At 41.1% G+C, this 24,004-nt stretch overlaps 1 protein-coding gene across 3 annotated transcripts in view; it reads left to right on the top strand.

The window, feature by feature from the left end:
- Positions 1-21,024, top strand: part of INO80 (INO80 complex ATPase subunit) — a 55,555-nt gene extending 34,531 nt beyond the window's left edge. For 2 of the 3 annotated variants that reach the window (XM_028723094.2, XM_028723079.2), the window contains exons 26-36: positions 5,345-5,570; positions 8,580-8,707; positions 11,634-11,728; positions 12,780-12,852; positions 13,498-13,656; positions 14,418-14,520; positions 15,243-15,331; positions 16,045-16,200; positions 16,841-17,000; positions 18,167-18,382; positions 18,968-21,024. In XM_028723094.2, the coding sequence (XP_028578927.2) occupies positions 5,345-5,570; positions 8,580-8,707; positions 11,634-11,728; positions 12,780-12,852; positions 13,498-13,656; positions 14,418-14,520; positions 15,243-15,331; positions 16,045-16,200; positions 16,841-17,000; positions 18,167-18,382; positions 18,968-19,173 (1,611 nt within the window). In that variant the 3' untranslated portion in view covers positions 19,174-21,024. The remainder of the gene's footprint in view (positions 1-5,344; positions 5,571-8,579; positions 8,708-11,633; positions 11,729-12,779; positions 12,853-13,497; positions 13,657-14,417; positions 14,521-15,242; positions 15,332-16,044; positions 16,201-16,840; positions 17,001-18,166; positions 18,383-18,967) is intronic. The other variant, XM_028723088.2, reaches the window with a different exon arrangement.
- Positions 21,025-24,004: the final 2,980 nt, after the last annotated feature.

Raw genomic sequence — 24,004 nt, 5'->3', positions numbered from 1 at the left:
ATTCTTCACAGGGCTTCAGTAGCAATTGAGACCTCCCCCCTCCCCAGGTGAGCCAATGTGTATTGAGCTGTGGTAAATAAAATAAAGTAATGAGCACAGCATTGTGTGACAGCTGCTCAACACTGAAGCAGAGATCCTGTCTTAGACCCTGCTAGCCTTTCCTGATGTCCGACCCCTCTCCCTCCCTGCTTTTGTTTTTAAAGGTAACTCAGTTACTGAACTGTTGACCTGTGTTTACATTTCTTAGGCAGCAAGCTACTGAGAAACTCAAACCTATTTAATAGTCCATAGGAATTTAGCTTCTACAGGATTGCAGAGGAAATGACTTGTTGCTGCAAAATTGGCCCTTCAGGATACCAGATTTCTAGTGCTCAGCACTTCATACAAACTCCATGAAATATAAATTATTATTTTGGTGGGGAGGGATCACATCCTAATAAAATGGCGGAGGGGAGCATGTCTTGCATATTCACTTTAATTTTTATAAGTCAATAAACTTGGAGAGTGTTTGGCTTCTTGCAAGCACTGTTTGTTAACATAATACGAAAGGCCATAATAAACTAGATGTGACTCCAGAAATACAGTTAACCATCTGCTACCAGAAAACCCTCCCCACCCTGAATGTGTTTGAGGATTGTCTGGCGAGATACCTGCCACCAGTGAAGACATCTGGTTGACCTTAACTTGCACTCCTCAGCATCATGTCTGCTAATTATTTGAAAGCAAGAGCAGAGCAATAAATACTGCAGCGCATGGTGAAGCAATAATCATATAAAAGCAGGCAAGGAGCATAAAACCCTTATCACAAAAGCCTCCCAAATGTTCCATTCCATTCCTGATCTGTACTTGTTTTAGTAATAACACATATTTGTGCATTGTCTGAATAAGATATGGCTACCTTCATGCTGACATATGAGGAATGAAATATAAGAACCACCTTACTGAACTCTTCACCACATGCCTTCTAAGATTTAGCCTTGTTTTTGTTGTTTAATCGTTTAGTCGTGTCCGACTCTTCGGACCAGAGCACGCCAGGCACCTCTGTCCTCCAGTGCCTCCCGCAGTTTGGTCAGACTCATGTTTGTAGCTTCGAGAACACTGTCCAACCATCTCATCCTCTGTCGTCCTCTTCTCCTTGTGCCCTGCATCTTTCCCAACATCAGGGTCTTTTCCAGGGAGTCTTCTCTTCTCATGAGGTGGCCAAAGTATTGGAGCCTCAGCTTCACGATCTGTCCTTCCAGTGAGCACTCAGGGCCGATTTCCTTCAGAATGGATACGTTTGATCTTCTTGCAGTCCATGGGACTCTCAAGAGTCTCCTCCAGCACCATAATTCAAAAGCATTCAAAAGATTTAGCCTATTGAGCATTAATTGTAGCAAAGGTTCTCAACTTGGTCTGCAAATTCCTTTCCGATGGAGGGGGGAGTTTAGGAACTACTGTCAGCAGTTTTTCTACAGCACTGATTAGTATCATCACTGGCTGCAAATCTGGAAGTGCAAAATATGATCCTAACTCCTGCCGCAATATAAAATTAGGCTCTAAGTTTTTATATGCTTCCCATGATCTCTTTAATGATTCTTCAATAATACCATGAGAGTTCTCTATACAAAATGACTTATTTTACTATCCTCATGATCCTGGGATATACAGTATGTCGTTAGCCCAATTCTGAAATAGTTTTGTGGTAAAGGTAAAGGACCCCTGACAGTTAAGTCCAGTCACGGACGACTCTGGGGTTGCAGTGTTCATCTCGCTTTACAGGCCAAGGGAGCCAGCGTTTTTCCAGGTCATATGGCCAGCATGACCAAGCCGCTTCTGAAACCAGAGCAGCACATGGAAACACTGTTTACCTTCCCGCCGGAGCGGTACCTATTTATCTACTTGCACTTTTTTGGGGTGCTTTCGAACTGCTAGGTTGGCAGGAGCTGGGACCGAGCAGCAGGAGCTCACCCCATCTGATCGGCAAGCCCAAGAGGCTCAGTGGTTTAGACCACAGTGCCACCCATGTCCCTAGTTTTGTGTTACATGCACACAAATAAAAGACCTTCCCTTCTAGTATTCTGGCATGGCTGCAAGAAGATCAGAACTTGGTTAGCAGATGTGCTAACCAAAGTTCCTTCAACATCTGAACGAGCCAGGATAATAAACCATGGCTTAATCCTGGCTTGTTTGAACAAACCAGAATTTCAAACTAAGAGTCTCCCCAAATTCTGACGTAATTAGGAACTCTGGTTAGTTTAAAGTTGGAAACATGCTTCTAATCTCCTCCTTGTGTCTGTGTTACAGGAGGTGCCTTTTATCCTGTAGGAAAGTTTTGCAGCCCTGTATCAGCCATGATATTTTATACTTTGCTTCTGTTGTATCTAATGGGTAATAGAAGGGAAAATATGAGATGGAAACATTTCCATGTAAAGCAGTGCACATAATTCCCCCCCCCCCCCCTCTTTAGTGAATGAGTCAGTCAGAGAAAGATGGTCTTGACTCAGTGTATTAAACCTTGCTCTTTTCATTTCCCATCTCTTGTCTGAAGATGGCAGTGCAGTATTGTATATCCTGCTGGAAAAAGTGCTGAGTGCTTTGCTGTGGCTTTTCATAGCTGGCAACTAGTTAGTTAACTCCCCCAAAATAAGTTACTGTAGTTGCATTCCGTTTCTTTGATAAAAGCTACCTTTTAAATTGCTGCCCCTTTCCACAGTGTGCATTTGTGTCCCTCTACAACAGGGCTGAGAAATCTTTGACCCTGCAGACTTGCTGAACTATAACTCCCATCAGCAAGCATGGGCAGTGGCCAAGGTCATAGGAGTTGTAGTTCAGCAACATCTGGGAGGCAACTGTTCCCCACACTTGCTATACAAACATGAGTCAATCTGTGTGTTTTAACTAAGCAACCCTTCCCCCCCCCCCCCAAATCTCTACCCTTGTGTTCCATAAGTGACTTTTCATTGTCTCAACTATGTTGCATTGTACATCTTGCCACACCATTTCCCTTCAAAACTGTATACAATGCATGATTTGATGCTATGTGTATGTGCCTTAGGCTAGTTTTTACCCTGTCTCCCACACCTCACATGTTCTTTTATAAGTTCTGCTTTTAAAGATATCACAGTTTGATGCGTCTGTCTTTTTCATAGAAAGGAGGAGTTGAGATCTAGATGGACAATTTATTTTTATTTGTCCTAAAAAAACAACTGTGATCAATTATTCTTAGTACCCCAATATCTTTGATAACATGCTTGTAGACATATGAGATAAATGACAGACCTAATAGTTCTCTTTTATCTTTTACTGTTAAGAACATTGGCTTAGATCCTAACTGAGACTCAGCTGACAGGAGTATACCATAAACAGAGTTCTATTAATGCTCCCACCAGTGGAAACAGGGGGTGGTATTTTTGTCAGTCTCCCCACGTCCCTTGAAAATCTGCTGCAAAGGGTTGATGGACCCTCCAACCAGCAGATAAGATAGTGCAAGGGACTGCATGTGAAAAGGTAGATGGCAAAAAAAATCTGCCATATATACAAGATAATTTTTTCACTGTCGTTGCATTTTGTTGAATAATTCTCTGGATGACAGATGTTCCGGAACAGCTACAGTGCAGATGGATAACCAGAGTTTGTAACTTATGATTATGGCTTATACAGCAGTCCCTGTCTTTCTCACTGAGTCTAGAATCTGCCTTGTTGTTGATTTGGCTTTCACTGCTTAGCTGTGAAAATGTATTTGAGAGCACGTACTTGCTGTACAGGATGGCACCATGGACTTGCATTTTAGCCTGTTGAGGAGAGATAAGAGAGTACTATAGCTTTTTACAAAAGGCAACCTTGTCTGCTGGAACAGACTCCTTATCTTGAGACTATTCAGCTATTCAGCCATTGAAGAAACAGCTGTTTGGCCAACATTCTACTCCATCCAGATAGCAGCAAAGATTAAAAATGATGGAGATGGTCCAAGATAGCTACTTTGGTATAAAGATTAGATTCCTGTGTTGGCAGCACTGTTTGACTGGGTAATTTATATTGAAGCTGACAGTAGGGAAGGTGACATGCAAAGGAAGATAAACTGAAGACCTCAGTGTTCTAAATACGGAAATGAAATTTTGCATTTGGATAGTTCAGAATTGCATTGAGTTTAAAGAAAGTGCTGCTTTAAAAAAACCTGACTTTTACAATTCAAGCACACATACTGTGATGCTAATGTAGGGGCCTTGCGCGACATGTCTACACTCCAATGCCATTTGCACATCTAGTGCAATGCCATTTGCACATCTAGTGTAGAAGAGTAGCCTCACAATCACTGCATTTGATTCCCAGAGACACAAGTGCAATCAAGTTTCAAGAAGAGATCATTCCTTCTTTGCAAAAGGAATAGGAAAGAGGATTTTTATAGGCAGCTTTTATCTTACGGCTGACACTACCAGATGTATGAAGGCCTTGCAGAGATGCCAGATAGAAGACACATTTGACACTAAATGAGCATTCCATAATTACCATATCTCTTGCCAAGTGTCAAGTACCTGAGGAACTGGTCTGGTCTGTTGTGCTGTTAAAAGTAGACAAATAGAAGGCTGCTGTAGTAAAGAACAAACTTAGTTGGTCTCTTAAGGTGCTACTGGACTATGTTTTTATTTATTTCGTAGTAAAGTGAAGTTTAATTTCAAAACCAGCTAATTCATTTTTTCTGATTCTATTGCATTTTTGAGTCAGTTCAGATAGCATTTACATAATGTGTGTTCCTGCATGCTAAATCAGTGAAATTCATGCTGTATTGATTCTGACCAGTGGTTTCACTGTATAAACAGGCTAGAGTAAATCAAAATCTCAAGTCCGTTACATAATTGTTAAAGGATGATCCAGAAGTACAGAGCAACCAAAGCATACCCAGTGGGGTTCTCCAGTAAAGAGAGGATGAGCACAGTGATTGGCATTGTAAAGCTACCTTCGCCTCAAGCCTTATGCCATGCCATTCCCATTTTCTGTTGCATATGATATGAAGTCATCTCCCTCTCCTTCATCAAGCCTTGTGTTTCCTCCTTCTTTACTACACTTTGGTTTGCCATCTATCCTTTCCCCCCTTTTCCTTCTCAAGTCCTTTCCTATATCCTTTGAACTTTGATAGATTTGAATCCCTGTAGGCAGGAACCACATAACTTCTGAATTTGTTAAACTGAAGCCGACATCTGCCACTGTTACAAGTCATCTTGAAAGATAAGAGTGATTGAGTAGTTTTGTAACCGTTTTTGAATCAGTACTATATAGCTAAAGGAACCTCACTTATTACTGATATTTAATCTCAGCCAATATTTTCATGATCTCTTCAGTATAATTATACCCTTTTAATCCACAGGTAACAGCTGTGCCACGGGATTTCTACTGCAATGATCGGAGTGCAGAATATGAGCGCAGAGCACTTAAAGACGGAGGAAGCCTTGAAGCAAAGCAATGTGTATTGCATGGAGCGCCTGAATTGGCAGCTGGCTGGCTAAAACGGTGCTCTCAGTTCTTTCCGGAATTTCCAGGGGGATTATTAGGGGTCAGACCTCAAAACGGCTGGTCTTTCATCAGGATACCAGGTAGGCAACAGCTCTATAACTGCATAGTTTAATAACAAAGTGGATTCTATTACTTTGCTTATCTACGTATGCTAGTATGTTCTACCCATGCATTAAATGACGACAAACTGGGAAATAATTCATACTTCCTTTTGGGAAATCTTCCTGCAATAAACTTGTAGGAAAGTTGGGTGTGTGAGAGAACGATCAGTGGTTACCTAATTGAGCCTATTTGATAGCTTTCTTGTGCTGACATAGGCAGGGGGTTGGACTAGATAGCCCTCAGGGTCCCTTTCAACTCTGATTCTGTGATTCTCGTCTCTGCAGCATTCTGGGTATCTGGACCAAATCCGCAACTCACTAGTTTAGTCTGGCATTTTCAAACTGATCTTCTTCCTTTACCTTTTTCATCCACTCCCATATATCCCAGCTGTCCCTATTTTCTGGTTCCTGTCAAAACCAGTGAGGAGGCTAAGCAACAAAGATATTGAGCAAGTACTTTACAGGAGGAGCAACGTGGTTAACATTAAGTATATGATAAGCTTCAAAACAGTTATTAAAGCTAGGTTGTTCAAACCATTGATTCTCAACCTCTTTGGTATGGCAGCTCACAAAACTAAATTTACAGTCGTACCTTGGTTGTTGAACGGAATCCGTTCTGGAAGTCCGTTTGACTTCCAAAAATGTTTGACAACCACGACGTGGCTTCCGATTGGCTGCAGGAGCTCCCTGCACCCAATTATAAGCCGCTCTGGGTGTTCAGCTTCCAAAGAATGTTCGCAAACTGGAATACTCACTTCCGGGTTTGCAAGGCGTTCAGGATCCAAGATACGACTGTACTTTGTACGTTGACCCATCAGTTCATTGTCACATAAATTTTGGGCCTCTGATCTTGCAGCCGTCAGCTTCATGCATTTTAATTGCAAGTTTGCCTGTTTTACAACCATTACCTGAGGTGTCCAAGCAAAAACTTACCTAACACCCCTATTAATGTGGAATATGTTGAAATATTTATAGTACTTCCAGAGTTATTCACTGGGTTTTTTTTAATGGGAATGTAAGAACACCAAGGCCTGTCGCTCTTTTCTCTTTAACTGATGTGAGCTGCTTTGCCAAGATTATAATTGTCTGAAAAACAGGATAAAAATACAGTAAATAATAGATAAGATGAAGCTTGTTTGAGCAAGTGAATTAAACTCAAGGAGCAATTCAATACAAGGTTGGTTTTCAGGCTCGAAAGTTGCAGTGAACAGCAAAACAGCTGCTACTTCAGTTAACTCTGCCCTCCTCTCTCAGACTGTTGTAGTTGCGATCACTGTGGGAATCTCTGGAGGCCTTTCCTGTTCTTTGAAAGAGAAATGATCTTAGATTAAATGGCAGGAAGTGTCTGAGTCCTTTTTGCATTGATAAAAAGCACCAACTTTGCTGGCTGTTTACTGTGAGTGCTAGCTAGCTCTGCACTGACCCCTTTATGCCCTGCAGCCTTCTAGAGGAGGGAGGCAGTGGCTGGAAACTATGATTTGGTCCTTCTTACTCTTATTTTTACACCAGCAGAGGTGCATTTTCTAATTCCCTAGAGCAGGGGTCTGCAACCTTTAAGACAAAAAGAGCCACTTGGACCGAAGAAAAAAAACCTGGGAGCCGCAAAACCATTGCGACATTTAAAACAGTGGGAAGTGTCAGGGCACACAATGCGCCTCCTCCCCTCGCTAGTATCCGCCCCGGAGCCGCGGCAAAGGTGTAAAAGAGCCACATGCGGCTCCGGAGCCGCGGGTTGCTGACCCCTGCCCTAGAGGGAACTAAGATTAAGTCAGGCTCCGAAGGAGAGGGGACTCTATAATTGGGGTTCTGTTAAGCTGTCATTTTGACCAGACATGTTTCTTCCCCAGACAGTAACATCATAGCATCTTCTCATTCCCCAGCCAAGTCTAGATAAGTCTGATTAAAAGTAATAATTCTCTTAAATGAAAGGAGGCCCATTTGATTCATAACCTGACAGCACAATTTTGCGCCAGAAATAGACAGATTTTCCCATCTAACCCTTTATGTGTGTTAGATTTTATCCAATGGTGTTGCATAACTGAAGGCAAGGCTGCATCCTCCAAATTCTGCTCAAAAGCCCCCCCCCCCCCAGTCTTCTGGAGCAGATTGGGGAGGGGGAGCTGCAGGAGAATCAGTAGAAACTGTTTCCTTCCCCATTCTGAGTGATACCATTCAATACAACCCATTGAACCAAAAGTGAAAATCTTATCTTCAGAGTAGAATCGGATCTTGGGTGTTATTTAACAAATGATTCTTTTGTTCTGTTTATTTCCGCTAGAGATGGTAAAGGAGCAGAGTGCAGTCAAATGGAAAAAGTTAAATATTGCTTATTTGTGGTATTCTTTTCAACGTTAGGTGGCAGGATTTATTCAAAGTTCAAAAATAATTTAACTAGCGCAGGTGAAATGTGATATTAAAGAAAAAGACAAGAATTAAAAATACTTGCGTTTTGTTGTCTTTAAACTCTTTTTCCTGTTATTTGGTTCCTGGTGAACTTGGGTCGCTTGTTGTTAAGTAGCTTAAAAGACTGTTAAGTAACTAATTTATCCATTCTGATTTCATACATTCTATTGGGAAGTGGTAGTGGAACGAGTTTCCTCTATGTGATTGGTTGATTTCTTGCCTACCCTTCACCATAAGATCTCATGGTGGGTTACAATCACCATCTGGCGGCATCATCACTAACTGTTTTTAGGTGCCAGGCAGAATCATTCTTATTCGCCCAGGCCATTGGATCTTAATTGTAATGCAGGGGTATTTTGCGTTAGGGGCTATAGCACTTAGGGAGAAATAAGCCTTCTCCCTGCTGCACCCCCACCCAAAAAGTAATGCCCCCACATTGTTCTCGATGTTCTCGTTTTTATTTTGATTATGTCATTTGTGTTTTTATATTGTGATTTTTATCCTGTGAACCACCCTGAGGCTGAGTATAGGGCAGTATGAAAGTTAAATAAATAAATAAATATTTCCCCCCTTCCTTCCCTTTAGACAAAGAGAGTCTGATCACAGACAGTGGAAAACTTTATGCCCTTGATGTTTTGTTGACAAGATTGAAATCTCAAGGACACAGAGTCCTTATCTACTCTCAGATGACACGGATGATTGACTTGTTGGAGGTAGGATTCATTTACCCTGCATGAAGGAGAAACTGAAGCTAATGACTAAGGAAATATAGTATTTGACATAAATACAATCTTTTAAGGAAAGGAGAGGCTACATGGATTGCATGCTTTTGCTAGCGCAGCAGCATGCTGGACCAGGATATACATTTACACAGAATCATGCATACTTTCCCCCACTCTCTTCTCTGTCCCTAACTTATGTAAGATCTAGCCCGTTGCAGTCATGCCATTCTGTGTCGCTGTCCAAGTGAAGTCCTAGATGCTTAGCTGCACCAGCGTAACCCTGTCACTTTCAGACTGACCAAGTGGACCACTTACAGAATCATAGTTCAGTAGAACTATTGGACCAGGCTCTAAATCAATTGCTTGGTTGCTCTTGGTTTTGAATAATTTGGATGGTGTGTATTTTTTTTTCCTATTGTTGTAAAGTCCCTGTCATTTGCAGTGGACCAAAGGAAGGAAGAGATGAAGTTACTTATTTTATCTGCTGCCTCAGTAAACCAGCACACTCTACCCAGGACTGATTTCATTATTTTCAAGGATTAGTACTTCTAGTGTCATGCTGACAGCGTCAGCTGAGCAGGCTTAATGGGAGGATATTCAAGAGGTTTTAATATAACTATCCCTCTAGGATTAGCAGTATCCTTTTTACTTTTAAAAAAGCTACAAAGATAAAAAAAAGAATCTACAACCTGTGTGCTGTTAACTATCTGAAAGACTTTCTTGCAAAAACTCTTGGATCTTCCACTGTAATTATTATGCTGTTGTTAACATCCCAAATACCGTAGTTGTCATTAAATAACTATGTTTTACTATTCTAACTGTCTTGGTCTATATTAGCAAGAAGAGCTACCATAATTCATTAAGCCTTAGCTCAGTTCTTCCTCCTTAATCCATGCAAACATACTTAACCTATTTGAGACAGATTCTAATATACAACCCCTTTCCTCAGTGGAAGCCCAGTATACACTCTGGTGGGAGATGAACTCTACTGAGGTCATAATATCCTTCCAGGATTGATTGCAGTTCAATATTTCTTTTTTGATTTCTAATTAGGAACTTGAGTTTTTTATCCTTATTTTTTTGTTTGAGGTTGCAACATTTTTTCATGCACAAGGCCTGAAAGAATATTCTTAATATTTCATATATATTTTTTAATAATTCAAAAAGATGGACTGCAAGAACACTACTGTTCTTTTGCATTCACACAGAATGCTCAATGGAGAGACGTGAGTAGCGCTGTGGTCTAAACCACTGAGCCTCTTGGGCTTGCTGATCAGAAGGTCGGCGGTTTGAATCCCCGCGACGGGATGAGCTCCCGTTGCTCGGTCCCAGCTCCTGCCAACCTAGCAGTTTGAAAGCACGCCAAAAAGTGCAAGTAGATAAATAGGTACTGCTCTGGCGGGAAGGTAAACAGCGTTTCCATGCGCTGCTCTGGTTTCAGAAGCGGCTTGGTCATGCTGGCCATATGACCTGGAAAAACTGTCTGCGGACAAACGCCGGCTCCCTCGGCCTGTAAAGTGAGATGAGCACTGCAACCCCAGAGTTGTCTGCAACTAGACTTAACTGTCATGGGTCCTTTACCTTTTAGCATGGTCAATATTTATATCATACCTCATTTAAACAATATAAAACACAAAACCTATTCCCTTACTCAGTCTGCTCTTGGCAGGCTATCCTCGTTTTCAAAGATCTATTTTTATGGATGGTGAAAAACAAGAACTACAGTACTGGATACAGTGCAGCAAACAAGCTACAGTTTAGCTAAACAAACATGGTTTGGTTTTATCTTCAAATGAGACCACTGAGTCACCCAACTCCTTTGATCCCAGTGAAACCTTTAAAAAAAATATTTAATTGTATTAAACCTTTCCATCAATGAAGTTAAGGTGGTGCACCTGTTTCTCCCCCTTCCTGTTTATTCGTGCAACAACCCCATGAAAGTTGCTTAGGCTGAGATACTGTGAGTGGCTGTAGATCACACAGTGAGCTTGATGGCTGAGTGGAGATATGAACCCTGATATTTGCAGTTAACAATAACAGCATTATGACTTTGAGCTATACCAAAGCTTGTTTATTGATTGCACTTTCCCCCCAGAAACAAGTCTGTTGTCAGAGTTTTATATACACTTCTTGAAAATAAATTCAGCACCAAAAATATTAAACTTTGTGGATTGTATGTTTTGTAAACCAAGTGAATGTGCATATTCTTCTGAACCTAGAAGGGTTCAAAGAACTAAGTGCTCCTGTACTCCTTAGTCCCCCTCAGGCTTCTTTCATGGCTGTTGCTCATCTGTGTGTGTGTGTGAGAGAGAGAGAGAGAGAGAGAGAGAGTAAGAAAGAGAGAGAATAAAGTACATGCATACATTAAAATCAAATTTAATTTAGAGATTAATTCAAGTACAGAATAATGTGTAAAAGGAGTGAGATGAGCTTGTGAATTCATACAAAAATCTACCGTCTTGGATATAATTTTGAGCACATTGAAATACAAATAAAACTTAAAGAGGCCCGAAACTGTTTATGGATTTTAGATTATAACAATGGCCATGGGGGTCAGAAATAGTTAAGTACATGTTTCGAACAAAGGACTGAACATCGCTTGGTAATTTGCCCAGTAAATGAATATTAACTGAATGGTGAGCAATGAAGTACCTACATGACACAGGCTTCCTGAGCACCTCAGTCTTTTTTTAATAATCAGGTTTTAATTCAACAGGTTCAGGATTAGTATGTTTTTAGTAGCTCTGCATGGTGCAAACAGATTATTTTGCTTTTAAAATTACATTAGTAGCCTTCTGGCATATTGGAAGCTTGCACAATATTGCATGGCACTGTGATGTTCAAAACAATTATAATTGTTTGTTCTGTTGAAAATCTAGATAAAAAATGTTGAGATTTTGTTCTGGGTTTCTTGTAGGAGTACATGGTTTACAGGAAGCATACATATATGCGGTTAGATGGGTCTTCAAAAATCTCTGAAAGAAGAGATATGGTAGCTGACTTTCAGAACAGGTATGTTTTTCCCTTTGCTTTTTCTGCTGAATTATAGCGACGGGGTTCTGTTAAGTAGTTTCCAACTCACCAGGTACACAGACTCCTCCGTCCTCCCATGGAATATGGTTAGTGTTGGGACCCCTCCATTCTTCTTGTAGGAATATGCTTATGCTATACATTGGCCAAGAGGTGATGGAAAGGAAGAGCCAGGTAACCTTTGTAAGTGAAACTGCACAGTCAACCCATTGGATCCCAGCTTATGACAAACTGTACTTACACTGTCGTTCTTCAGCATCTAAACTATGGGTGGGATGCAACTACTTACTTCTGGCAGCTGAAGCCTGAACCAAGGACTTCTTGCCCAATGAGTCTTCACCCCCTCACTCCCCCAAAATTGGATCTTGTGGGGTTGGGAGAACCCCCTAGATCAGCACACAAGGGGAGGATTGTTCCGTCTGGCATTTGCAATGAATTCCTCCCATGAGATTCCAAAGAATCACCCTTAGTATTTCACTTGAACACTAGGGCTGTGTTGGTTCTTCATTTCCTTAGAAACAAATTTCAAGTGAGTACCAATGGTACCTTTTCCTGACATTTCCTAACCTTGCAGTTTCTGTGGTTTTTGTTATCTTTTACACATTGTAAACAGCTGCTTCTGGAAATCTAGTGGAATATAATGAAAGTTTGATGCTGGTTTCCATGCTGTTTCAAACAAACAAACAAAATTAATTTGCCACCCCCATTAACTCGGATAATCATGGGAGTTTTGTGTTGTAATTTCATGTGATGAAATTTGTGGTGGTATTCCAGCATTGAGTTCTTTCCTATCATTAAAGATTTAGCCAGATCAAAAAGCCACAGTTCCACACAAGTCCTGTAGCATAAAATCAATATTAGAAATCAAGGCAGATACACTGGTATTATAATAATAAACTGTTGGGTGAAGTGATTCTGTCTTTGATTGCAAAAGTCAAAACCCTCCTGGTAATAGTAATTATTGTCGTAAATAATGTTTATGTAGAAACACAACTGCAATGGTTGCTTTTGTTCTTTCTATCTCTCTCTGTAGGAATGATATCTTTGTGTTCCTGTTAAGCACAAGAGCTGGTGGCTTAGGCATTAACCTTACAGCTGCTGATACGGTGAGTAAACAGCTTGGTTTGAAAATGTTTTCTTAACACTGTCGGCTATTCCAGGATAGTTTGTACTCAGCAGAAAGGAAGAAGCACTAAAACAGGATATTTGACATGTCAAAAAAGCATAAAGCTACTATAGTCTGATTAATTAACAGAGCTTGGATATTCCTGGTAGTACAGAATTATTTGATATAATATAAAGTTTCACTACCTTTGCTTTCCTAAATCTGAATACGATGGCTGCTTCTTGCATTGTGTTTTTTCCAGTATGAAGACAATTATAGTGTAGCAAAGGAAAAGAAAACAACCCCACATAATTCATGAAGTGTTGTGACTGGCCAGTAATCTAAACCTGGAAAAACAAATAATTTGCACCCCATTTCAGATGTGAATTGTGCACATGCGTTTTGCTGCATGAAGTTGATCTCCATGTTAGTAATAGTAATGTGTAAAGCAGCCTTTAAATAATTATGGTCTTATACAGAACTGGACTTGTATCTGGGTTGACCCCCCAAAAAATCACTAAGATGTTATCATTCTGAAGGCAAAGCTGTTTATTATCATTTTAAAGTGCAGTACCAACTTTGGGTTGTGACCATAGAATCAGTTTTGTATTTGTAACCTTTTCCCCTCAAAAAAATGCCCTGACAGGTAATTTTCTACGATAGTGATTGGAATCCAACAGTAGATCAGCAGGCCATGGATCGAGCTCACAGGCTGGGTCAGACCAAACAGGTTACTGTGTACCGGTTGATTTGTAAAGGCACCATAGAGGAACGCATCTTGCAGAGGGCCAAGGAGAAAAGTGAGGTAAGGATAACAAAATATGGAATAATGTGGTGTAGAAGGGATAGCAAGGAAATTGAGCTGTGACTGATGAGAAATCAGACATTAATCTCTGGCAAAGATAATACCACCTAATGGGAAATGATTACCTTTATATGTCTGTAATGAAGTGTAGCACTCAGCAGTACAGTGGTGCCTCGCAAGACGAAAATAATCCGTTCCGCGAGTCTCTTCGTCTAGCGGTTTTTTCGTCTTGTGAATCAACCCTATTAGCGGCTTAGCACTATTAGCGGCTTAGCGGCTATTAAAGGCTTAGCAGCTTAGCGGCTAAAAGGCTATTAGCGGCTTAGAAAAAAGGGGGGGAGCGAAAAAAATCGCAAGACTCGCAAGACGTTTTCGTCTTGCGAAGCAAGCCCATAGGGAAATTCGTCTTGCGAAGCAACTCAAAAACGGAAAACCCTTTCGTCTAGCGGGTTTTTCGTCTTGCGAGGCATTCGTCTTGCGCGGTACCACTGTAATGGGTAAATTGTACATAGCACCAAAGTTCTTATCACTTTAGTGTGCACACATACATTCTTGTGTCATGGAGTGCCTCTTGGGATTAGAATTACAGAATAACATTGCCATTTTTAAACAACTTTCAAAGTTCAGACTTTAAAAATATAATATTTCTCCCACATTCAGTCTAATAAATATTAGATAAAGTGCCTCCACTTTCTCTTGATTGTCTCTGGCATTAAATAATCTGAGAAGAAAATTTCTGATGCATTTTTTCTTTTCCATAGATTCAAAGGATGGTGATTTCAGGTGGCAATTTCAAACCCGACACCTTGAAACCCAAGGAGGTTGTTAGTCTTCTTCTGGATGATGAAGAACTTGAGAAAAAATGTATGTGCAAGTCCATACTCCTACCTCTGTCATATACTTCACCAGCTCCCACTGTGTGCCTGTGTTTTTGTTTGCTAACTTATTTGTATCAATAACTATAAAATGAGGTAGATGAAGAAGCTAAGTGCTTATGTCACATTGAAATAAGTGCAAACAGAAAGTCATGTCTTGATCATTTCCCATTTATTTCATTGGGAGCTAAGCACAACTATTTAATCTGGATCCACCCTTAAATAGATGCATTCGGTATCAAGATTAAAGGCAGTTGAGACATTCGACTCCATTTTTGCTGCAGAGTGCTATTTTACAAAACTAAAAGCTTAAGAATCTCACAATCACGCTCCTATTTAAAAGCAGAAATGCTGGCTTCTCTTTTTGACTGTCCCAGAGAGTGTTCCTCCAACTCTGAAGCAGATTTGGGTGGGGACATGGTGTGTCCAAGGAAGATGAGTGGAAGGGGAAGTTACATTGTACAATCAGAAATAGTTGTGCTAATGGAACTACCTTGTTGGATACCATTCTTGGATTTGGGTCTGATAGTCAGACTTTTTTGAGGGAACGGAGAATGGAACCATGAGAATGGATGAAGGTACATTATTGGGACTAAAGGAGGTTAAAGGACCAACACAGGCCTATTCCAATTGCTGGGCTCTTGTGTTTTGCAAGAATTTTGCAGTTCTTCTGGTAAATAATGGTTTCTGACTTTATTTTTTAACTGGTAGTGCGCCAGCGTCAGGAGGAGAAGCGGCAGCAGGAGGAGACAAATCGTGTGAAAGAGCGTAAACGAAAGAGGGAAAAATATGCTGAAAAGGTACTTTAAATAACACTCCTGTTATTTTGTTACATTATTGCTTTAAATGTTTTTTTATTATTACCTTCAGGAGCAGTAAGGCCACCTGTCCCACTCAGGTTAATTTTAGTGCCTTCCTGATCAAGGGGGTTCAATCTTCCTGGGAGAGCAAGTGATGCAAATTCTCCAATGGATGTGTCTCTGTTTTTAAGAATGTTGTTCTTCTGTCTTCTGCTTTGTATTTGCTTTCCCACATATAGGGTTAATTCAGATTTAAAGTGGGAAACTAGTCATTCTAATTTGATTGTAGCTCACTTCTGAATGGAATGAAAATTCTCAATAAATATAATTTTTGCTGTCTGAAATGAATTTTCATGAAATAATAATACTGGAGATTACAGAAACCTTTGGATAGCAATGTTTCTAATCTGGCATTGAAAATGTTGTTGTTATCCTCAAACAGTTTTGTTACTGGTAGATAACATAAATTTTCATTATTTATACAGTTCTAATATGCACATTTTTGCAAACAGTTGTTCCTAATATAATGCATTTTGCATGTTATTTTCACTAATATATGCATTTTTAAGCACACTTCCGACTAAAACACATATTTTTGTTAATTTTTTTGGTTGGGGAACTGCATTGCAAAGTTCAGTAAGGGGCCTGCTTTTAGCCACTTTTCAATGTTTTCAAGCCCTTTTGAGATGGTTGTTTCCTTAATTTGATTGCAGAAGAAGAAGGAAGACGAGTTAGACGGGAGGAAAAGGAAAGAAGGCATGAATCTGGTGATCCCGTTTGTTCCATCTGCAGATAATTCCAACCTCTCAGCTGACGGGGATGAGTCATTTGTTAGTGTCGACTCTGCCATGCCCAGCCCTTTCAGTGAGGTAGGAATTTCTTTACCGACACCATTGGGCTGCTTCATACATGGCAATGAGATTATCGCAGTGTACACCAGCTGTGGATGGAGATAGCTGTACAACACTTTTGTACAATCTTTAGAAACTTCCAGGTTAGCTTTGAATATATGGGCACGGCAGACATCAGATTGCCGTTTGCCATTCTGAACATATATCTGATATCTATTTTAAAGTATCTTGCACTGACTTCTCGTACATTTCCAGGCTCAGTTCAAAGTTCTGGCTTTAACTTGAAATAACTTGGGACCATGGTCCCTAAAAGTTGTCCCGTTTGAGCCAACTCAAAATTTAAGATCCGCATCATAGGGCTGCTTCAGAGTGACCACACTCAGTACGAATAGGAGAATGGCAGATGGAAAGAGGTTCTTCTCATTGATGGGTCCCATTTGTGATAGGTGAGGGAGGCAGCAGCACATTTTGTAGAAGACAAAGTAGGACCCCTTCATTCTCCAAGGCTTCTAGCAGTTTTTATACTCTTGCATTTTTTAGTTCTATAGTGCACTGATTTCAGCATGCAGGCTTAATCCAAAAGCATAGCTTAAAGGGTATATAACATGATAACAGGATGTAATGTAAACTTACGGACTTTTATTTTTATATGATCTAGATTTCCATCAACAGTGAGTTGCACATGGAATCCATCCCACCTGACGAGAGCAGCAATGACATGCTGGTGATTGTGGATGATCCAGCATCTTCAGCGCCTCAGTCAAGAGCTACTAACTCTCCTGCTTCCATCACGGGCTCAGTGTCTGACAACATGAATGGTTAGTATTTGTCTTTAAACACTGCGCACAAGGAGCATAATGTGAACTCTGTATATGGCCGTGCTTCTGAGCACTGGATTTGCTTATGGGCAGAACTGGAGTTAATCTAGCAAATCTAGCAAATAATGTCTCCTTCAGATTTGTTAGCTCAGGTGAAATCTAATGTGCTTGATCATTCACCGCTTAATTCTTTTGATTCTAAATAAGCTTCATAAGTTGGAGTAAGGACAAAAGTATGAAGTTGGCTCCTGTTTCAAATCTCAACTCAGCCATAAATTTAACTGGATGGGTTTAGGCAACTCCTGTCTCTTTCAGCGCCCCGTCTGCCTTATAGTATAGGAGTTTAATACGGACCTATACCCATATCAGCAGTGCCGAGCTTTTTTACATTACTGTATTTGAGAGGTTTCTTGCTTAGAGGTATATGTAGTAGAAAAATAAATTTTGAAACACCTTCAATTGCCCTGCCTTCCCTTTTAGTTCTTGTCTGCAGCATTGTCTCTCGCAGGAGGCATTGAAAAGAAAAGTGACCAGAAGGGAAACGGGGGTCTCGATCCTTCTCCCTGACTCATTTGGCTGAGTTGCCATTGCAGAATGCAGGCAAATTGCAGTTCTCTTAATTCCATTCTGTCCAAGTCTGAATAGTTACAACTGTTTCCTGAAATTACCGGTTTGAAAAGGGGGCTCTATTAATTACCGTATTTACTCAAATCTAATGCTCACCTTTTTTTGGCCAAATAACATTGTGAAAATTAAGGTGCTCATTAGATTCAATGGCACATTTACATTTGCCAGCAAATACTTTTTTTGCTTTCAAGGTTCTGAAAATTGAGGTGCGCATTAGATTCGATGGTGCACTAGACTCGAGTAAATACGGTAGCTATCAGCAGTGCAAGTTCCAGGTAATGGGTGGAGTTGCTGTAGTTCCACAAAGCTGACTAAGGTTACTGGTTTATGGGATCAGGCCATCAGCTTTACAGTTTAGAACAGTGGTTCCCAATTGGTCGTCTGTGAACCCCAGGATGTCCGTGTAACCCATCCAGGGTGTCCATGGCAAAAACTACCATAGAGATATCAAAATTTACAAAAGTAGGGGGTATATTTAATTATACAGTCACTATTTGTTACACATCACTAAATGTTCTTTCGTCATTGGTTTTGTTAAGGAATTTCAATACAGGATATGCCCATCACAGGACGAGGTCATTCAGGTAGAAGCCGAGGCCGTCCCAAAGGTGCAAATGGCGGGTCAAAAAGCACAGGGAAAGGCCGGAGTCGGAAATCCACAGCCGGAAGTGCAGCTGCCATGGCAGGTGCCAAAGCAGGAGCAGCAGCCGCCTCAGCAGCCGCATACGCAGCGTATGGGTACAACGTGTCTAAAGGTAGGAGGCTGTGTGGGGCGTTGAACACCCTTTATGCTTTAACATCAGGCCTTCAGCCATCCTTAAGGAATCTGTAGGATATCTAAGTCTCCACTTGAAATCCAGGCATGTTGAAGTTCCAGTGCATATGATGGTATAAAAATTCATTTCTAGTCCCTGAAAGATAAGCAGTTATCTGTTGTCAGCTCAAGTCCACATTTTTGCTCCTATCAGTATATTTATACGTAATTAAAAGGTTCACTCGCTTTCTGGGGACTAATTAGCCTAATAAGTCTCTTTATCACAAAATCAAATTATGATTGTTCAGATTAAACCTCGGTACTAAATACTCGTACAAAAAATAGAATGTTTTCCTTTTCTTTGACAGCTTTCTATCCACTGTAATGAACGGGCTCGGATTTTGATACTCACTGCCTTGGGTATCCTTGGGGTAAAAGGCCAAGATACTTAAAAAAAAATTCTTGGCTAAAGTTGTCAGTAAAGCTCTTGGTTAATCTTAATCCTGCAGTTTTAATTTTGTATGCAGTTAAAAAGCTATAGTCTGGGTGTGGCCCATTGAGGAAGAATTTTGCTTTTTGTCGCTAGGTATGTCTTCAGGCAGCCCTCTTCAGACTCCGCTCATCCGACCTGCTGGACTTTCAGACTTTGGACAGTCAAGCGCCACTTCCCCCTTGAGTAAAGGAAACAGCGTTTGTGGAACCTCCAAACCCTTAAACCTGACAGGTTCCTTGGCACCAGAAACCTCAATCCGAAAACAATACAAAGGAGCCCACACTTCAGGTGGGCGATAGTAATTCTGAAACCCTGGAACCTGTGTGTCTCCATAGCGGCTTCCTAAGCAGCCCACCCACGCCTACCAGCAAAAGGGTTTACAGATGATGCCTTGTTTCCATCACACATGTGGGCTTGAGGAGAAGACAACTGCACTACTGGGGCAAGAGGTATTCTGTGTGCACTTCCGTGTGTAGCCCGCATTTGCTGTCTTTGCAGATTTGGGATGAGGAGGGACAGAGACTTGGGATGCTTGAGCTTAACTTTTCCATTAGGCTTCTTTCTGGCATCCTACAAATCATGCAGGGAACGGATCCGGCTTCCACATGAGACTGGCTGCGAGATCTCCTCCCCCTTCATTTGTACTCACACCAGCGCCCTTTGCCCCCCTCGTCTTTCAGGTTTCATACGGAATTCAACTCCATTCTTATAAGAAGGAGATCAGCAACTAAACGTGGGGGGGGGGGGTGTGCCCCGCAGATTCAAAGGAGCCTTCTGGCCGGTGCGCCTTTCTTTAAGGGAGCTGTGGACAAACATCTTGGTGGTTCTAATGCGTATGAATGGTGGATGCAATGAAGAATAGACTCTAGGGGAAAGGAGAGAGGAGTTTTGCACTGCGTCCTAGAAAGGGGCTTTTGTCAGTATCATGCTTCTGAACTACTAGAGTACTGCTTGGTTGGCTAAACGACAATAGGACAGATTAGAGCTTTTGAGAATGATGTTGCTGCCTCTGCCTCACAGAGCAGAAGGACGTTTCAAATTGCCAATTAGCATTGCAAAACCCAGGCTCAGATACATTTACTTTCATAGCATTGGGTTTTCAGTACAATTTCTTGGATTTGGCTTACGTGGGACTCTTCAATGCTTTAGATTACAAAGCCATTTTGTGTGCGATTACAAGAAGAAATTGGAGTAGTGGGGAATTGTCCCTGGTTTTCATCTCATTGTGCCATAGAAGAGTTTTTTAAAAACATGTTTTAGTTACCACTGTTGGCCATACCGCAAAGCATGCGCATTGGGGAATGCTTCCATTTCCCCGTTCCATCCAGTCCCCAGCTAGAACGACGTCTTTCATTCCAAGCCATCCATTCACTGTGTTCCTTTTCTTTAGCAAGACTCATTTGTCAGCAGTGTCCACACCCAGCAGGTTTGGATTGCTCCACTGTGATGAATCCAGCACTGTAGCAAAGCTCTGTGAAGCTAGTGAAAGTTGTTAGAGAGCAGCAACGCCATTAAGTGCAACTCTTTGTTGTGGTATTCTATTCTGAATTCACAAGAACCATCTGCTTTTGGCATGATATATATATATATAAATATAAATATATATATTCTGTCTGCATTGCACTGAGATGAAGGAGGGAGGCAGTTCTCCTGCCTTCACATTTACATTAAATGGATTTTCTTTCTGGGCATTTTCATCTTTCAAGGGAGAACCAGGTTACGAGGTGAAGATCTTAGCTAAGGCAGCAAAGGATTTTTCAGTCTCACGCACCTTGCCTGGTGTCCCACAGTGTAGAGCAAGTGCTTCCTGTTGACTCTGCCTTTAATTTGCACACCTGAAAATAGCAGAAATAAGTTCAGTTAAATTGTTTTTTTTAATTTAAAAAAAAACAGATTTGGAGGGAATAATTGGGTGGGGAGGGGATATTTAAGTTAAATCATGAAGATTTTACCCCACCCCGCTCAGATTCACATGTGTATATACAGTGTTTAGAGGGAATCAGAAAATGCCAAGCCTTTTTTTCCTCTTTGAATGTGCTGTCTATTTTTATAACTGAACTTGTACATATGTATAAAAAGAGACACATCTTTCTTTTACTAACTGGAGAAAAGAATCTTAAATAAAATGGAGTGAGATAATTTTATGTAAATTCAGTCTCTGTGGCTTATTGTTCCATGATGAAGTTTGGTGAAACAAGGTGCTTCATTTTCTAATTATTTTGCATCTGCCTATGTCTAAGAAATAACTACATGCAGCTGGATACACAGACTGTGCACAGGCGATCGCAGAAGGCTTCTTGCCACTACAGTCTCGGAGCCATCTGACTGATAAATCAGTGGCTAAAATACAAGTGATTTTCTTTTCTCACCCTCTCCTTGCATCCAGTATGAGGTTTCCCCCTTTCTGATAGCGCTGCAATGTGCATCGGGGGTGGTGGGGGTACAGATGTTAGCAAATGTTGTCATACTGTTCTGTATGGTGGTGTGAATTTTTGTTATATGAATAGCACTGCACACTGTAGGTGTGGTAGATTAAATACCTCCCCTGCATCCTCTTCTCCCACCTTGCTTAAATACCAAACTGGGCCCACGGAATCATGGTATATTTCCTGCATAATTTGGTAGCTGTGGGTACATCTTTGCAAGCCTGGCAGCTGACAGTGATTTGTGAGGAGATCAACATGATCCCATGCTATGAAAAGCAAAAGGATCTATAATGTTTGAACTTTCCTTTCTGTGCTAAGAAAAACGGTAATGTACAAGTGTGGTTGTTTTATATTGATTATTAGTAAGTATAAGTTCAGTTGTGTAGTCTCATTTTTATTTTTAGCAAAATAAGGAGTCATTATTTCATGCACCAAAAATATTGATTTAGTTCCCTCTTTGCTAGGTTTGTCATTCCTTTGGTGTGTAGATTTACCCTGATTCCTTCCTGGTGGTTAACTGTTAATTTGCCGCTTCCCACAAACTATACATTTGCTAGATAAAAAGGCTTATCCGAAGATTGTTGTGTCTTTTAAAATGCTTTGCACAGAGTTTTGCAGGTGGCACCGAACAGCAGTGCCTGTAAACCTTTTTCGGATGAGCCAAAATGGCCTTGCGATGGGGTTGGCCAGAAGTTTCCTACCCCTGACTTACACCAACAAAGAGCGGGGCTAGCAAAGTGCTCAGAAGATCCTTACAAAACGCTGCACCCTTTCTGTTTTTTCTCCACCACCTTCTCTTTTTACATCAAACTTTCTAAAAACTATTTGTTTTGCCTATGTGTTTATGTAGACTTCTAAAACTCACATAAGCTGTACTGGTCATCATATGAGGCAGAGCTTTTAATACTCTTGTGTGAGTCTTGCCTCGCTTTGGATATATTTAAAGTAAAAAAAACCAAAACATTTTGAGGAGCTCAGCTTTCGAAAAGAGTTGTGTGCAGCATTTTTTTTTGGGGGGGGAGGATGAATCGTGAGAATTAGACATACCAAAAATATAAGCTGCATGAATGCTAAAATGATCTGGTGAGAGGGGCACCATACCTTCTTATCATGGTGGTGTGAATGAAGGGAAGCAAAGTAGCCCAGACAGATGAGGCAACAGTACTGTGCCAAAGGAATATCTCTAAACTTTTCTGTCAGGATTAGAAATGGGGAAATATTTCGCTCTTTCCTGTTTTATAAGATTATTTTTGTTGATTCCCCAAGTGTAGCTAAAGGATTGTGTTTTCTTCAACATGGACAGCTGCTAACTGGATTGATTTATTCTGATTCTGAGTTTAAATCTCTACAGTAAAGCTTTCTTGTTGTTATCTCGGCTTTTGCCCCCCTCCAGTTCTCCATAGGGTTTTAGTATGTGTGTGAAGGGCCCGTAAGGTAGGATTGCCAGACCTTCTGAATTGACTAGGGAAGCACCCCACCCACCCTTAGTCAGGAACTCTTTCTGCAAAACTGAGGACATATTAGCTACATATCTGTGCTTTTAAGTGAGGGGAAGGGGCACATAAATTGCAATTGTGGGATGTGGGTCAGTCTAGATCAGAAGCTTAGCCCTAGGGGTTAGGGGAATTCTTTTTCCCAGCTCAGATTAGGGGCATCATCCCTGCAATTTGCATGCAGGAGAAGAGCTCAGGTGAAGGGAATGGTACGGTAAATTGCAGGTGGGTGGGGTCCCAGTTTAAGCAGGACCACAGTTGGGCTGTAGGATTAAAGTCACCTGCCCCTACACTTGAGTTGCAATCTTAGATGGTCAAGGACTCACTGGCAATTCATGGGGTGGGAGAGGAACACACTCAAAGGCACAGATCCATGGTTGGTATAACATGTACAGTTTGGCCCCTCATTAGGTTTTTCAGCCTCTGCTTCAGCTTCAGAATCCTAGATCCTTTTCACTTGTTGCTTTCCTAGTAAGCTATTCAAGGGTTTAAAGCTCATTATCTCTCTGCTAAATGCTGAATAAGATCTTTAAGTGGATTTCACTTGAGAGACTCTTAATCTCTTAGCCTTAACTTCACTTGACACCTGCTGGGCTACCCATGCTGTGTTTAATACTGTCTCTGACCTTTGCTTACTTTCTCATGTGACATATTTCAAGGGACCGCCTGCCTTCAGTGATTACTGTTGTCCCAAAACCTATACTCCTACTCTCTCCAAAGGATAGCCATACAATGGTACCTCGGGTTACATACGCTTCAGGTTACATACGCTTCAGGTTACAGACTCCACTAACCCAGAAATAGTGCCTCGGGTTAAGAACTTTGCTTCAGGATGAGAACAGAAATCGTGCTCCGGCGGCAGCAGGAGGCCCCATTAGCTAAAGTGGTGCTTCAGGTTAAGAACGGACCTCCGGAAGAAATTAAGTACTTAATGCGAGGTACCACTGTAGTACTACTTGAAACTTCTCTATTTTTCTGCTGCCACGTCCAGAATTATTCCTTTTGTACTTCATTTTACACCATGGATTGGGGTCCTGTGGCCCTTCAGATGTTTTTGGGGTATACCTCCCATCATCCCAGCTGGGGCTGGTTGGAGTTGGAGCTGTTGGAGAGTCAAAACTGCCCATCCCTGTTTTATTTTCCAGCTCCAATTGCTGCCTGTGTTAAAACTGAGAAGAGCCGTTGCATGGGTCTTTTAGTGGGTGGGGAGA

Source organism: Podarcis muralis, chromosome 1 (assembly GCF_964188315.1).
Source record: "Podarcis muralis chromosome 1, rPodMur119.hap1.1, whole genome shotgun sequence".
Taxonomy (NCBI): Eukaryota; Metazoa; Chordata; class Lepidosauria; order Squamata; family Lacertidae; genus Podarcis; species Podarcis muralis.
This window is presented reverse-complemented; position numbering and strand designations above follow the sequence as displayed.